Genomic DNA, 15,595 nt, shown 5'->3' with positions numbered 1-15,595 from the left:
TGTATAACGTTTCCGGTTAAAGATGGCGGCGACCTTGTGTGTAAAAGTTCTACCGAAACAGGGTAATGTAGAGTAAATAACGCATTTCTAGCTGTCTGTTTTGAGTTAGTACTTTGTTGTCTGTGTTTTTCAAAACTATCTAAAGCGAGCAGTGTTAGCTAGCTTCTATTAAACAGCGTATCAGATAGGCTAGAGGTGTTTAGCTAGCCAGTGTTAGCTAGCTTATATTAAACAGTGTATCAGATAGACTAGAGGTGTTTAGCTAGCCAGTGTTAGCTAGCAGGTGATTAACAGACTTTGTGTCTCTCAGGATGGCTTCCCCTGATACAGACCGTTCGGCACGGCTCCAAGGCCGTGACTCGCCACAGGAGACCGATGCACATCCTCAAACAGAAGCTCATGGCTGTCACTGAATATATTCCTCCAGCACGGGTCATCCCACCTGGAGCCTATCCACCCCAAAGCAAACAAGTCCAGGAGGTAGCACTCATCCCCTTCTAAGCCTTTAAGGGCCAATAGCCTATTTGTTTATGGAACTGAGTTAATTTCTAGAGCTGTATATCATATGTACACTACGTGGCCAAAAGCCTCGACACAAAACATTGCATTGTAATTTGAATAGTGATATTACAGTACAAGGGTCTCATGGCATGTTTAGGGTTAATGTATAGTAACCATGCAGTGGATTCAGATTATTTACCAGCCTCCCACAAAATAGAAGAGGATAAATGAAATAGGTTTATTCAGTACAATTAATACCCTCTGCATGCAAAGTGCATTCAAGCATCAAATGAGTCAGCAGTGGTGTGCAAACCTCTCCCAGAGGATCAAAGAGTTCTGGCTGGCTCGTAACAGAGCAGCGTATCACACATGCATTTTGGGCCCAAACCATATCGTCCCCAAACTGTTGTCACAAAGTTGGAAGCAGAACAGCATGTGGGCAAGTTTGTCCTTTTACCAACATCGGACTGAATTTAATTTGGTCTTGTACAGCTGCTTGTGAAGTTTAACTTATTTTGTTAAATAAAAAATAAGGTCTTACCATACCATGGTGTCACACAAAGTCAAAATAGTTGTTTTGGTATTAATACAAAAACTCAGGATTAATAAAGAACAATTTCAAATGATATCTGTGAATAGAATCATCGCCATATTGTCCCCAAACCTACTGCATACACACTATTGGTGATAACCATCCTTCTTTTTCTTGTTTTAAACCATTAGTTAGCAGCTCCACTTCACTCTGAGACAAACTCCTCTCTTCTATTCCACCAGGATAGTGCCTTCATGGTGATCATGAAGAGGAATTTGAAGAACGTGTTCCAGGACTCTAAGATGGTCGCAGTGGTCCAGAACAACGCCAGTAACGCTGAAGACATGATGGTGCTCAAGCACAGACTTCATAAACATGGCATCAGTGTCAAGTTCTTCCCCAACCAGGTAATGCTGAAATTGTTTTATTTAAAAAGTAAGAGCATCAAGCATGTTGAGTGTAACGGTGAGGTCACCATGCAAGCAGCCCGTCATCCTCGTCCTCTGCTTGAGTGAAGTAGTTTTTTTATGCCTTCATTTGATAGCAGACAGTAGAGAGATGATGGGAAATGTAGTTTTTCATGCTTTGAAACATGCCTCATCTGTACAGCTACTACTGCATACATGTAAAATAATTGACAAGAACGTGACTGAGATCTGTTTCCTTTACGCAAAACACACAACATTCTGCTCAACTTTGAACCCCTGTAATCCTAGTTTTAGTTTATTCTAATCATAAATCCTGTTTTTTTTCAGGTGATTCGGTCGTTCATTAAAGACGGTCTTTTCTCCAACATGGCTCCTCTGTTCATCGGTCCTACAGTTCTGTTTGTTAGTGAAGAGCCTAAAGTGAAGGAGATGCTGTCGACTCTGAGGGCCAGCCCACAGATGACGCTCCTCGGTATGTTTATCATCTGTGCCTGCATGCAAGGATCTTTGTCTTAATTATTATCAATGAGATGTCAATAATTAATAGAATATATTTTAACGCCCAATCAGTTAATTAACTAATTCATTAATTAACTTCAGTAGAGGAAGATAAACAGGTTTAAAACACCTGGATCTTGTTTCATTGACTTCACTTTAACATATCATGGTCATTTAACTGCAGCTCGTTAATCGCTGCTTTGCTCACCTGTCTACAGGAGCCTGTATAGACAACGCGCTGCTGAGCGCTCAGGGCGTGGTGAGCTACTCCAAACTGCCGTCGGTGTCTGTCGTCCAGGGCGAACTGGTGAGCGGGCTGACGATGCTCACCTCCCACACGGCCTCCTTGCTGCAGCGCCACCCGGCCCACCTGTCGGCCCTCCTCCAGCAGTACGTCAAGCAGCAGAGCTCGGAGTGAGCTCCCAAAGCAGAGGAGGCCACGTAGAGCTGCAGAGGAGATCACAGGGACTGCTGCAGATTTCCAGCTGCTTGGAATGACGAGAGACTGTTGGGTTGGACACATTGATAGAATTTATTCAACTGGCGCTGAATTCAACTAAATCGTACAATGTGCATCCAGAGGAGCGCCGTGGCTGCTGTGAATGAAGGAAGCTGCAGACTTGACTGTGTTCAGTGCACCTCAACCTCCTCAATGGAAGTCTTGGATGGACAGTGCTGCAAAAATGTGGGTGTCGCCCAAGCATTTCCTTTATTTAAGGCTATTGTCACATATAAATGAACTATTTCAACACAATGTTCAGTCTTCATTTTAGTTTTTTTCGTGAGTTAAATGTACTTTACTTTTGATTTTCCCAAAGTAGCTGCAGTGGCAGAATGGAAAACCACTCCAGCCAAAATAAACACAAGTGGTCACAGATCCTGATGGGTTAATCTGCAGATTACAGCATGTTAATCTGGGTCAGTTAGTCCATTACAGCCCGCCTATCTGAGGGAGACACTCGTTGCTCAGGCGCTCGCTTCAACACCACGCTCAATGTCAGAACTGTCTTTAAGCACATTTAAATTCAGATGTAAAGGTGCTTTGTATCACTCTTTGACAAATAAAAAGTATTTTAGTATAATTTTAATATAATATAAATTTTTGTATAATTTTAGTATATCAAATTGCATGCTTTTATTTTGGTATTTATCACAAACATAAGAGCTGCAGATATTTGGCAACATTTACAAACTATTGGTAAATAAAGGGTAAAGTATGACTTGCAGTGACTGGTTGACAAACCAATAAATATTTGTTTTTACACAAATACTTTAGTCCATTCTGTCCCCTTTAAAATACCGTACTTTATAGATTATTTCTATTATGATGAGGCTCTGTTTAAGATCCCAGCCGTCACTCTATAACGGAGTCAACTAGGTGTGCAGAGTGAGTGGAGGTAGGCTGGATTTACTCTCCACTGGACTTCCTCCTGCTAGACGCTGTGTAATTCCAGCTAATGCGGATAATGCCCAGGACACATTGCGCATCGCACGCGCCGCCTGCGACGCACAGCTCTCCTTGGATTTGTTCGGAGGGACGGAGCTCGTGTCACCCACCGACGGAGAGGGCACGAGATTATGTGATCAGAGTTAGTGATTATCTCTGGATGTAACTTGTAGTTTGACTTTTTTTGCTTTCAAACGTGTTTCGACGTGTCTTCTTCGTCGGAATGGCGATTTTCTACAGTTTCTTTAACGCCAAATGAGACACTTGTTGGATTAATCAGGCGCAGATGATGAGAGTCACAGGTGGATTTCAGGTAAAACTTCTTTCCTCGACAATTAGCTCGCTCAGAAAACGCAAAGTTTGGGTTCAGTTCTGCTGCAAAAAAGCGAACTAAACCAGCAGAAAATGTGAGATATTATACGTTAAATACTATGCATCGTGTTCATATTGTTAAAATACTATATCGTTTGTTTGGAATAGTCCAAACTTCCTCGTCTGCGTGCAGAGACAGTGACATCTTAACGGGTTTTAGATGAGTTTGTGACGCACCTAATAGTTGAAATGGTCCTAAAACTAAAAGGCTTGGAGCAGTTTCACTGAAACACATCAGTGCGGCTGCTTCCTGGTTGTGAGTCAGTCAAAAACAAATGCACAAGTGTGTGTTGTGCTACAAACATCTTTCATTTTCACTGCTTACAATCAGACAGGTCCTGTTCGGTTTTCTCATCTGTTTTGGGATTACAAACTCCTTCACTGTAAACCCGAATTCATTTCAAATTCAGCTTTTCAGTAGACATTACTTATACTTGCGTGTTTTGTAAAACAACTGTCATTACTAAATCTATTCAGTAGTTTGCACTAATCAACTGAAATATTGAGTGCAATGATCATGTTTAGCAGAGATAATTTGGGAGGTTACGTTTCTGTAAGGGGGGGGGGGCTTTGACCACAGACTGGATTGTGTTGTTTAGACCCGATAGTTTAGGATCCATGCACGCCCCTCTTTGTCTCCTTGTCTTCTTGTGTATGTAGACTAGTAGGGAACAGAGGATGAAGCAGAAATCTTTGCTGTAAATCATATATAAATATTTAGTCCACTATTCATATTTTATTGGCTGCAGTTATTTATTCCAAACAGCGATATTATAGCGGTGATAATCTCTGTATCTTAACCTCGTCCTCTGGCGTGATGCAGCTCGGTGACTGTTGCCAAAACCTTAGTTGACTTGTTTTCTTTGCTCCCATTTCCACATAATGAGCTCGTGCTCTCTTCTGAATCAAACATGAGGAAACGTAGCGTTCTGGTTGAAACAGGCCTTTGAATGCTTATTTGAAGTATTTGAAGTGGAATTGATCTACGTTTCCTGAAAGTGCACAACCTCATCTGCATGTGTCGGGGGAACCTATACTGTGACATTTGGATTTCAAACAAGTTTAAAATCTTTAAATCTGAGATTATACTTTGTGGAAACTAACATAACTTTTCTAATGAGATCAAAATCAATTTTTTTCACCTGTAGAATATAATTTGTTCCGTCTTTAGTAATAAGCAAGCTCAGAAACCTGCAAATCCTTTCATCCTTTTTCCAGCACCTGCTGTCATCACTGAGGTCAGTTACTCTCGTCCTGTCCCGCCTTTACATAACAAGCCGCGCTGCTTCTGCTCACTTTTAGAGGAACATCAGTTGTAATGCAACGCCCCATTCTGTTCTATTGTTAAGAGACTATCTGAATGTAGTAACTTCCCTACTTGAGTGAATAACGAAGTAAAAGCAAATTCAATGCACACTGAAAATGCTGCAAATGCAAACGTGTCCCGTTTCCTGCACGCAAACTAAATGTGCTCCCTGTCTCACAAACACGTTCAATGGACGTTTCCACTTGTAAAAACACACATTTGACATCAAAGCACTGCACTGTAAGTCATTTATTAGTTTTATACAACCGTAGCTATCATCAAACTAATATATTGATCACTTACACTCTCCTTCATTGACTGCAAAGCTCATTCAACTATTCCAATTCATCAAAGTTCTTAAAAAGGAAAAAAGCAAGAAGAAAGAAATTAATACATTTACATTTTAAACAAATTTAAATATTCAGCCAGAAACGCAACGTATTTTCAGTTTTTATGTCTTTAAACTTGTTTTTGAAAAGTGCTTATTGTATTGATCATTTCAGATTCACCTCAGCGAATAACTTCAACGTCTTCTATAACCCAGCGGACGAGGTTACATTGTTCTCACTGCTGTCCTGCTGTGACTGTGGTCTGCACATTTGTACTTCAGTGCTCTAAAAAAAACATCCTCTGAAAAACCAATGAAGCAGAGGTTAGTCATCCTCCCCTGAGGAGAACGGACACTGTTCCACCAGCTCGTGCAAAACCAGACCGTGTCCTGTGTGAGGAAGCTCATACACTTGGAGGAAAATAAACAAGAGCGAACTGAATCAATCAATATTCGAGCATGAAAAATGACAAATATTTCATGTTGAGCAATTTCTCTCACATGACTCAAAATGACAAGAATGTTGCACTGCAGCACCACAAAATATGTTCTAAAAAATGGTTGTTTTAACCACCTTACTCATGTTCAAAAACTCAAGATTAACAGATTGTTCTGTGCCAGTAACCACAAGAATGACTCTTCATAGCCTGTTCCTGTTTTATTTGACATTAAGCACATTATGAAGGAACCTCTTGGCAAATGAAAATCATTTTCTTTATGTGCTTACTTTTATTAAAAATACTTTAAAGCCCAAGTTGCTCATCTCAAAACAAAGGCATTTTATGGATGTCAGAAATTCTCCCATTTATTGTGAAGAATATTTAGTTTTCTGTGTCTTTAAGACCCAGAGCAGTCTAGATGAGGATCCCGGATGTCCAAAATGTGTCCAGGTCGCTCTGTTAGGTAACTGGATTACACAGTCGAGTCCCATCTCGTCTCCTGCTCTGTTGAGCCGGTTTAACACTTTCACTTTGGTTTCTTTCTCGTGGAGCCGACTCGTCCTCATGGGTCATTAAACAGCTCTTCATGAAGAGACGATATAATATAATAGATGTACAACATTTGGTAAAAGTAAGACGTTAAAGGAAGAGCTGGCTTCACTGCAACTTAAGAATTAATTAATGTGTAATTCATTTACGCTGCAACAGTTTGTTCATGTAGTCCACGTATGTTTAAGAGATCATTTATTATTTGTTGTTTGACGATTAATAAGCAACAAACTTAATAATGGATTGACGTACCAAAAGTAATTTATCAGGGAAAAAAGCCAAAACTTGGACGATTCCAGCTCCTCAATTGTGCTTTTCTCTGATTTACAATGTCATTTGTGTTGAAAACAAGCTCACCAAAAGGTCCATTCAGTGGCTATTCTGGAGCTTTTGATCATATCACATGATCTTCATCAGCAGCTGTCATGAATGTATTTGTATTTTGAGCTGTTTGTTGGTAAAAACAATCACTTTAAGGACTTGAGGAGGATTTTCCCAGTTTTCTGACGTTTTGTAGAAGCATACATTTTAACAAAACAGAAGAGACATAATCAATACCTGCGGCTCCACCTCAGAAGGCTTCACATTTTGATTTCCAGCCTGAAAACTGCACACGGAAAGTTACTTTGATGTGTGTTCTTATTTGTTGTAACACAGACCGGAGACATAACATTGATGATATGATCTCTCCACAACCAGCGGATCCCAGTGCACAGGGGAGTCTGAGGTCGGCGCTCCGACATGGATTCACAAGGGTCTTCACTCAAGCGCAGCCCATCGCTGGCGAGCGGCCTGGAGAAGTCTTCACCGGCGTGGAAGCCGTCCCACTCTCGCAGCAGTACCACCTCCCGGTCCTCCTCCAGACAGGTGAGGCGCCAGATACAGACCACACCAAAGGGATTATGGGTATATCTATGTAAATGATTGTTCTTCAAGAGAAGTTTTAAGTCCTTGCTTTATATCAGTAAAGATTTCCCCAGAATGACATCTGACTTATCGAGATTATATTCGTTATTTTGCAGAAAACGACTGAGTTTAGTGAGCCTTGATGCTTTGGCTGTTCGTGTGAAAGGCAGTAAAGATGCCAAAGAGTCCAGGAAGCCAGAAATGAGTTAGCATATTTGCACTTCTGGATTCTAAAAGTGTTTTTGGTGAGATGCCTGAAATAAAGTCTGTGTTTAACACAAACTGAAGAGATTTTAACGTTTTGTTCTGCAACATAAAATCAGTCAGTAAATACCCCTCTGGTGAATTTAGAAGCTTTTAAATGTCTTTAAAAAGACTAAAGCTCGGTGGATATTCCCCATTTTCTTCATTCACACCGTTTATAGATTATCAAAGACTGGGAAGTGATTGACGACCTTCAGGTAGAAACCCAAGCAGGAAGTGACAATCTTCACGACATGACCACCCCGGGGATCTGTGAAGGATATCTCCTGAAGAGGAGGAAGTGGCCTCTGAAAGGTTGGCACAAGGTGAGGAAACCGTCCTCTCTGTCACCTCGTGTGATTTACAAATAAAGTCGGTGTCTAAGAGGACGGTGTTTGATCTCTTTTGCAGCGATACTTTGTCTTGGAAGTAGGAAACTTGCGTTATTCCAAAAATCAACAAGATGTAAGTAAATATCATAATGGGATTTTTCACCTACTACTTTTAACGACGCTAAATAAATGCACCTTTTTGCACTGTAGGTGTCCAGGGGAAGAGTCCAGGGCTCTTTAGATGTTCACCTCGCAGTCATGTCCATAAACAAGAAGTCAAATCGGATTGACTTGGACGCAGGAGACATCCTCTATCACATGAAGGTAAACATGTCCAAACAAATAACCAGAGTGCCTTTAGATTAAAAAGACAAATATATGATTTTCCTTGTCTCTCCAAGGCAAAGAGCCACGAGCTCTTCTACATTTGGGTAACCAAGCTACAAGCCCACCGCCTGTACAAGAAGAATGAGGCGGCTCACCTTCACAGCGGTTTCCTCCACACTTTGTCCCACGGCGCCGCGGCCGGACAAGCTCAGAGAAACGGAGACGTGGTGATTATCAAAGGAGCTGTGAAGTCAAACATAACACGACAACTTTTACAAGAGACTCGCGGTGAACTCCTCTTCCCTGTGTTTACCAGAGCTCTGCAGGCATGGCACATCCAGCTAGAGCATCGGCAGGAGTGCTGCGCTCCGCTAACGCCGCTGTGAACAGCAAAGTGTCGGCCTGGCTGCAGCAGAGTCACGACCCAGACACCTTTGTTCAAGGTATGTGTCTTCTAAAATGTATTGGTAGACCAGCAACTCCTGTCAATGAATAGATGATTAAATACATCATGTTTTCTTCCAGAGCTGAACCGCTGCAATTTGGACCTTTCTGAGATAAACCGCTTAATCCAGAGGTTGCAGATGTTGGAGACGGGTCAGACTTTAACCAACGGAGACCTGAAGCGCATCATCAGCATACAGGTAGACCGCTGTTCACTTCGGAGCCGCTCCTCCCTGGGCAGCATCGGGTGAAAGTAAAGATGACTTCTTCTCATAATCTGATCCAGAATCTCTCGCTTGAGAAGCCGAAGAGGCCGAGGTCAGGGAAGATATGGGGCCACTCTCGCACATTATCCAGAGTGGAGGCCCTGGGAATGGTAAGAATGATCCGTAACTCACTCTCTGTGGGATTTTAGACCAAAATATATGTGATGGACATTGTTTTTCAACCAGTGCTTTAAGTCGATTTGAAATGCTAATTGTTTATAACCATAAATTAAGAGGTAATACTCACAATTTCACATCCCAACCCTTCTGTAATATTTTGGGACCTTTTTCTAACCCAAAGCCGATACGTGGGATTGCTAAATCGGTGAGTTGGCAACGGGAAGAGACAACCTAATCCATGAAAATGATTAAATGTTCTCACTGTAGCATCCTGAAAATGAATTGTGACTGTATTCATTTTGACAAAATGCTTTTTTCAGATTAAAGTTACAACAAGGAACTTTTAACTGTTCATGAAACGGTCTCAATTTGATCATTTAATATATGACCGAACAAGACCATCAGCGGGACAATTGGCTATTTCTAGATAGTTAATCTTCTCTAAATCAGACTTAACGGTTCACAACATGCAGGCCGTAGTGCTGGGCCCGCTGGAGGGAAGGGAGGCACGGTAGAACCAGAACCAGGACTGAGAGGGGCAGACTGTCAGACCCTGCTGCAGTACAATGAGAGGTTTTCTAAAGAGACTCTGGTGCAATACCACTTTTGTCCCTAGGGACTGCCAAAATCAACAAAATGAAAGTTCCTTGTCGTAACTTTACAATGGATGCTGTGTTTTGTTTTAATTACACTGAATAATATGTTTCTGTATGATCAAGACTGGTGTATTCGTATTTTGAAAATTGTAATCTTAGAGTGAGTAAATTAGAGTGAAAACGGTTAAGTAGCTGGTGGGACAGAAAACCTGCAGGGCTGTGATACTAGAGGATCAGGTTTGAGCTATAAAAAAGAAGTCAACTTGATGTTCCAAGTGTAAATAATTATGTCAAAAACAGAAGTGTATAAAACACAAATTTGTGGTTTCACGGTACCTTTCAACCATCGTTCTCTGTTCCCCTTCCTAGCTGTCCTCCAGTCACCTGGGCAGCTCGCCTAACCTCGGTGCCTCAGCCTCCTCCATCCCTGACTACGTCTCCTCCCAGCTGTCCCCTCCTACTTTCACGTCGCCCGAGGGCAAGAAAATCCAGCAGGACATCTGCACCATGTCGCTACGAGGTCAGAAAAACAAAACATGCGTGTTTACACACAGGTAGACGGGGTTCCTGTGTTGTAGGTAGATGAGCAAAAAAGATCAGAGAATCCACAGAGACGATTATGCAAAAGGGTTAATGTTATAAACGTTCATATTAAAAGAAATCTGACATGAATATGCATTAAAATGATTCTTATTCCTCCTCAGTGATTGCTTCCCTGAAGGCAGTGCATGAAACTCTGTCCCAGGAGAGGCAGAAGCTGCAGGAAGTCTGGGAGACCAACAACATCCACCAGTCCAACACATTAGCTGAGGTAAGATCCATGCAGCGCCTGTCTTTTGGATTCTCGGACACATATTCCCTCTGTGGTTTTTGATGGCTGTGTTTTCTTTGTTCCTCTTTCTCCTCCTCCGTCGACAGCCTGCAGCAGCGAGGCATCCATCCCACGGGCCTCCCTCAGTGGCAGATTCGGCTTCGGAGTATTTTGACGCCAGCGATGACGTCCTTTGTGGAAGTTCTTCTGAGGTGTCCGATGAGTCAGGACTTAGCGATGGAAGCACCACCAACTCTGAGCCAGAGGAAGGATATGGTGGGTACATTTACACGAGTACCATTTAGCTGCGTTTCCGCCAGGCGGCGACCTCCGGTTCTGCCGAGTGAAGACGATGCGGAAGCGTCTTAAAACTTGCATTATCTGTACTTACCCGCAGGGGGCGACTCCTCTGGTTGCAAAACAAGTCCGATTGTATGGAAGTCTATGAGAAAATGACTCTACTTCTCTCTTGATTTATTACCTCAGTGAACATTGTAAACATGAGTTTATGGTCTCAATCTCTAGTTTCAAGTCTTCTTCAATGCAGCATGATGTTCATTTAGTACATTATGGTTCATTTAGAGTCAAATAGACCATTAAGCAGAGAATGGTTTAGGGCGGGGCTACCTTGTGATTGACAGGTCTCTACCACAGCGTTGTCCATCTTTTCGTTTTAGAACTTAAACCCTTTCACAGTGTGTTCATGAAAGTTAATTGTAACATTTTGGTCATTTGGTCCGGTTGTACTTAGCGCTCTCTTGATTTAACAGACGATAAAGCAGAGTATGCTTTAGGGCGGGGCTACTGTGGTGTGACATATACAGCGTCATTGCTCCGCATTCCGAATATGGTAACTTCCATTCATCGGTTGCAAAAAAAACACATGGCGATGGCCGTAATCCAAGATGGAGATGGCGAAATCTATGGTTTCCGGCAAAAAGTTCCTGAACAGAAACATCAAACTACCCTTTTGCTATGATTAATATTGTTTTCTTTCACCTACATCACAGCATCGGCCACCAGGAAGTACCGTGCCAGCATTTCCAGGACTCCAAACAGCGTTGTTCCCAAGAGCACCAGCCGGCAAACCACACTGCCTGCTCACTGTCCCGACAACAGCCACGTGGGCCTCATGGCTATCCTCTACAATAACATCGGCAAGTCACACGCTCTGCAATTGACCTCTAAGCCCCTCCCCCCTTGGTTACAATTAGGCCTGTCAAGCTTTCGCACGCGGCATGTCAATATGGTAGTGTTCTTATGTGCTGTGTTTTTCCTCAGGCAAAGACTTGGCTCGAGTGTCCATGCCAGCGCCTCTCAATGAGCCTCTTAACTTGCTGCAGAGGCTGTGTGAAGAGCTGGAGTACAGTGAGCTGCTGGATACCGCCAACAACACACTAGACCCCTACCAGAGGATGGTAAGACTATTCAAATCTATGAAATAGAGGGGGAGCAATGTCAACATGGTAATGTTGCAACCCTGATTAAATCAGCACCTGCTGAGATGTTTATAATGCTCCCTAAATATATAACTGACTCCCATCCTGGAATATTTCTGTGCACCAGTCTTGACTCTATTTCAACTGATTGGAAAAGTTCATGTACATTTTAAAATAACATTTAAAAATGCTGGGCCTGGGTTAAGCAAACATGGCGACAACACCTTCAAGGGAAGCAAGGTTCTCATAGAAAAATAGACCAAAAGGTCTGAACCTATTCTCTTAACAATGAAATAAAGATGAAACAAAATGTTATTTTATCTCCGACAGATTTACATTGCTGCCTTCGCTATCTCTGGTTACTCCACCGCAACGTTCAGGAGCCGCTACAAGCCGTTTAACCCGGTGCTGGGCGAGACCTACGAGTGCGCCAGAGAGGACCGGGGCTTTCGTTTCATCAGTGAGCAGGTATCTCACAAACACTACATTCATAACCAGACATGCTGTTATTACATAATGTCTGATTGTCCGTAAAGTCCCAGTGAAACGGGAGGTTAGCTTCTGATTCTGAGCGTCAATAATATTGGTGAGAAGAGGTGCCTGCGAAGAGCTCAAAGGATATTAAAAGACAATATCCAGCCCCAGATTGGGCACATTTGCGTTTAGCGTTTATATTTTCTTTTGCTAGCATTAGCATTTTGAAAATGAGTTAGCTAGGGCGAACTTCAGTTGACGTTCTCGCGAGTGTGTGGCTGAGACAGAGAAAGGTCTCGAACATACTTAATTATCTCCTGATGTGTGCAAGTGTCAGAGCAGCAGCTTTCTATCTCTTCAGTGCTTCTTCTTCCACACTCATAAAGACTGGAAGTATCTGTTTTATAATTCTCCGTCAATGATATTTCACCAGGTCTGCCATCATCCCCCCATCTCTGCCTGCCATGCAGACTCGGAGAACTTCTGCTTCTGGCAAGGTGACAGTCTTCTGTTATCAAACCAAATTCATAATTTGGGTTTCAGTTGGTGGTTAGTCGTAATCACGTGTATTTATATCCTCTAACTTTGTTCTGTAATGCATTTGAGAAAGTTGATCAGACGTTTATTCTCAACAATATTTATATGACCCGAACAGACCAGCGATGGAAGAATAAATTCTGGGGGAAGTCGCTGGAGATTGTTCCAACAGGAATGGTGAACGTCACTCTTCCAAGGTAAACAGGCTACACCTGGCTTGACACTAGCCGTTACATGCAGGTGATCTTCCAACCAACAGTCCGAAACCTAAAGATACGTTTACAACGATGTAAAACACAGAAAACCAGAAAACATTTCCATTTGACTGACAAACTTATTTTGGCGCTTTGCTTGAATTTGGGTGTCTTGTCCAGGTACAGAGACCACTACGAGTGGAACAAAGTAGTGACCTGCATCCACAACGTCCTCAGTCAGCAGCGCTACCTGGAGCATTACGGAGAGGTCACCATCCGCAACCTCAAAAGCAACGTCTGCACCTGCAAGATCACCTTCGTCAAGGTGAATGAAACGACTTCCCGCACCACTCAGCCCTTTTCTCTTCATAATGTGTTTGGTTCCATAGAACATCTCAGGCTCCTGACCAGTTTGTGTTTTCGTTGTAGTCTCGTTACTGGGGTTCAGACATGAACGAGGTGCAGGGCACGGTGCTGGACCAAGGTGGGAGCGTCATTCACCGCTTCGGAGGTCTTTGGCACGAAGGCATCTTCTGCGACACTCTGCCTACTCCGAAATGTGTCTGGAAGCCAAGTGGGTCTGCGATCATCACAAACAACACTCAGGAGATGTTTAACCAACCTCTTTGTCCCTGAAGGTTTTCATGCTGAGATTTCTGCTTTAGAGGTTGAGGGTTTAAATCTGACGTGACTGGAATTGATCAAGCACTCCCTGTTGCCAAAACCGCTAATCGGCATAACCTGAGCGGCTTGTGTCTCCCCACAGATCCCCAGCCAAAGGATTACCTGCTGTACTACGGCTTCTCCAGCTTCGCCATGGAGCTGAACGAGCTCACCCCCGACCTGAAGCCTCTCCTGTCTCCGACAGACAGCCGCCTGCGGCCCGACCAAAGGTGAGCCGAGCTGGAGACGGTGGTGCATAGATGAGGAGGGAAAACTTGTCCATGCTTTTATCTTCAGTAGAAACGACTGAGGTCTCCCTAAAATATTAATTGAAACAGCTGCAGCTGATTCACTTGAATTCAGGGTCAAGATAAATTCGTCCTCTTGAATAGAATGCTGGAGGACGGAAAGGTGGATGAAGCGGACAGAAGGAAAGATGATATCGAGGAGTTTCAGAGAGAGCGGAGAAAAGAGCTCAGCAAAAGAGGAGAAGAACATGTCCCACGTTTTTTCAGGTACGTTTTTTACGATGATAACAAACTATTAAGTCCTGTTACAACAAATGTATAAACCCTCTTACTATAATGGTTAATTATAAAAGTCTATATTATTAATAATACATTTTAAATCTTACTGTTTGGTTGCATGTCTCTATAGTTATTTTGGAGTTCAAGGTGGAATGCAGTTTATTTTTGTTATCGATCGTTTGGGCTTTAAAAAACAGTACAAATGGTCATCACAATGTCCGAGAGCTCGAGGTAACTTCATGCAATGTCTTGTTTAATCTAAAATATTGAATTCACAATAATGTCAAGTGTTCTGTTCAAGTGTTCTTGAGCAAAATCATGAATCGTCTCAATATCAAAGCATGTAAATTATCTCCTGCTTCTTTGTTCTTTTCTTTTTTGTACTGGTGGTTTTAAGTGAGATGTTTTATTCAAAGACATCAAAAGTCAAATGTTTTCTTCTTCATCCTTTTACCTCTTATTTTTGTTCTTCCTTTTTCTGATCATCAACTCGTCAACTGCTTCTGCCTGTTTCTTCCTCTTCCTTCTTCGTCTCTTTCGTCTTCCTCTTCAGGAAAGCCAAAGATTCCTGTGGACGGGACGTGTGGTTGACAAACGAGACGTACTGGAAGCTCAGACAGAATCCCGGTTTTGCTAAAACTGAAAACATAACTGTGTGGTGACGAGACGCCAGACACCAAACGACATTTAAGAGAGAGAGAGAGATTTAAAGATATCAGCGTTGGATATTTGGACAGCATATATGAACCGCTCTGAGACACGTTCAGGGTGGAGATAGTGCTGCTGGTCTCCTCTCGGTCCTTCTGTGCACCCGTGACCGGATCACGGGAACCCTTGGCGCCGGGTACCTCCATCAGACCATCAAGTCCCCCAGCGTCCAGCAGCACAGGTGAAGAACCGTGGACAGAACTTTCTCATCATGGTCAATTTTCTAATGCATTTTAAAAAACTTTTTTTTTTTTTTTGAATAATTCTATCAGCACATATATGTTCTTATTTTTGAGAGTTTTCTGCAGAAAAGAATGTGTGACGCACACAAATTGCATCTCTCTGCCAGGTTAGTAAGAGGCCTGCTGCATAAAAACATTTATTTAAATCATGCTCTCCTCTTGTGATGAGTGCAGTTTGACTGTATGAATGTGCTGAACTTATTGTTTCTCTGTGTCGGCCCACAAATTCTTCAATCTCTTCTCTGTCATGGCCGTTTTTCAGCCACAGCCGGCAGCTGTTTTCATCATAAAAGCTCTTAAAATGAATTCAACATAAATACGACAGTCAGTACATAAACATATTTAAAAGAGTGTTTTTATGTCAT

At 42.5% G+C, this 15,595-nt stretch overlaps 2 protein-coding genes across 2 annotated transcripts; both read left to right on the top strand.

Annotated features, from left to right (window-relative positions):
• Positions 1–13: 13 nt before the first annotated feature.
• On the top strand, positions 14–2,848 carry mrpl10 (mitochondrial ribosomal protein L10). The gene is made up of 5 exons (XM_079293038.1): positions 14–62; positions 311–480; positions 1,276–1,440; positions 1,789–1,933; positions 2,178–2,848. The coding sequence occupies exons 1-5, from the start codon at positions 23–25 to the stop codon at positions 2,375–2,377; spliced, it is 720 nt and encodes a 239-aa protein (XP_079149164.1). The 5' UTR covers positions 14–22; the 3' UTR covers positions 2,378–2,848.
• A 4,294-nt stretch (positions 2,849–7,142) lies between these two features.
• osbpl7 (oxysterol binding protein-like 7) lies at positions 7,143–14,942 on the top strand (the record flags this gene model as incomplete). The annotated part of the gene is made up of 22 exons (XM_079292947.1): positions 7,143–7,268; positions 7,733–7,876; positions 7,962–8,015; positions 8,093–8,206; positions 8,284–8,436; positions 8,526–8,652; positions 8,735–8,853; positions 8,940–9,029; positions 9,221–9,244; positions 10,005–10,155; positions 10,340–10,446; positions 10,554–10,722; positions 11,457–11,603; positions 11,728–11,864; positions 12,216–12,353; positions 12,793–12,856; positions 13,015–13,093; positions 13,271–13,415; positions 13,520–13,664; positions 13,857–13,983; positions 14,146–14,268; positions 14,834–14,942. The coding sequence occupies 22 exons, from the start codon at positions 7,143–7,145 to the stop codon at positions 14,940–14,942; spliced, it is 2,592 nt and encodes an 863-aa protein (XP_079149073.1).
• Positions 14,943–15,595: the final 653 nt, after the last annotated feature.

Source organism: Melanostigma gelatinosum (assembly GCF_949748355.1).
Source record: "Melanostigma gelatinosum genome assembly, chromosome: 21".
In the NCBI taxonomy this organism is placed as follows: domain Eukaryota; kingdom Metazoa; phylum Chordata; class Actinopteri; order Perciformes; family Zoarcidae; genus Melanostigma; species Melanostigma gelatinosum.
The sequence above is the reverse complement of the archived record's forward strand: the minus strand, read 5'-3'. Positions and strand labels throughout refer to the sequence as shown.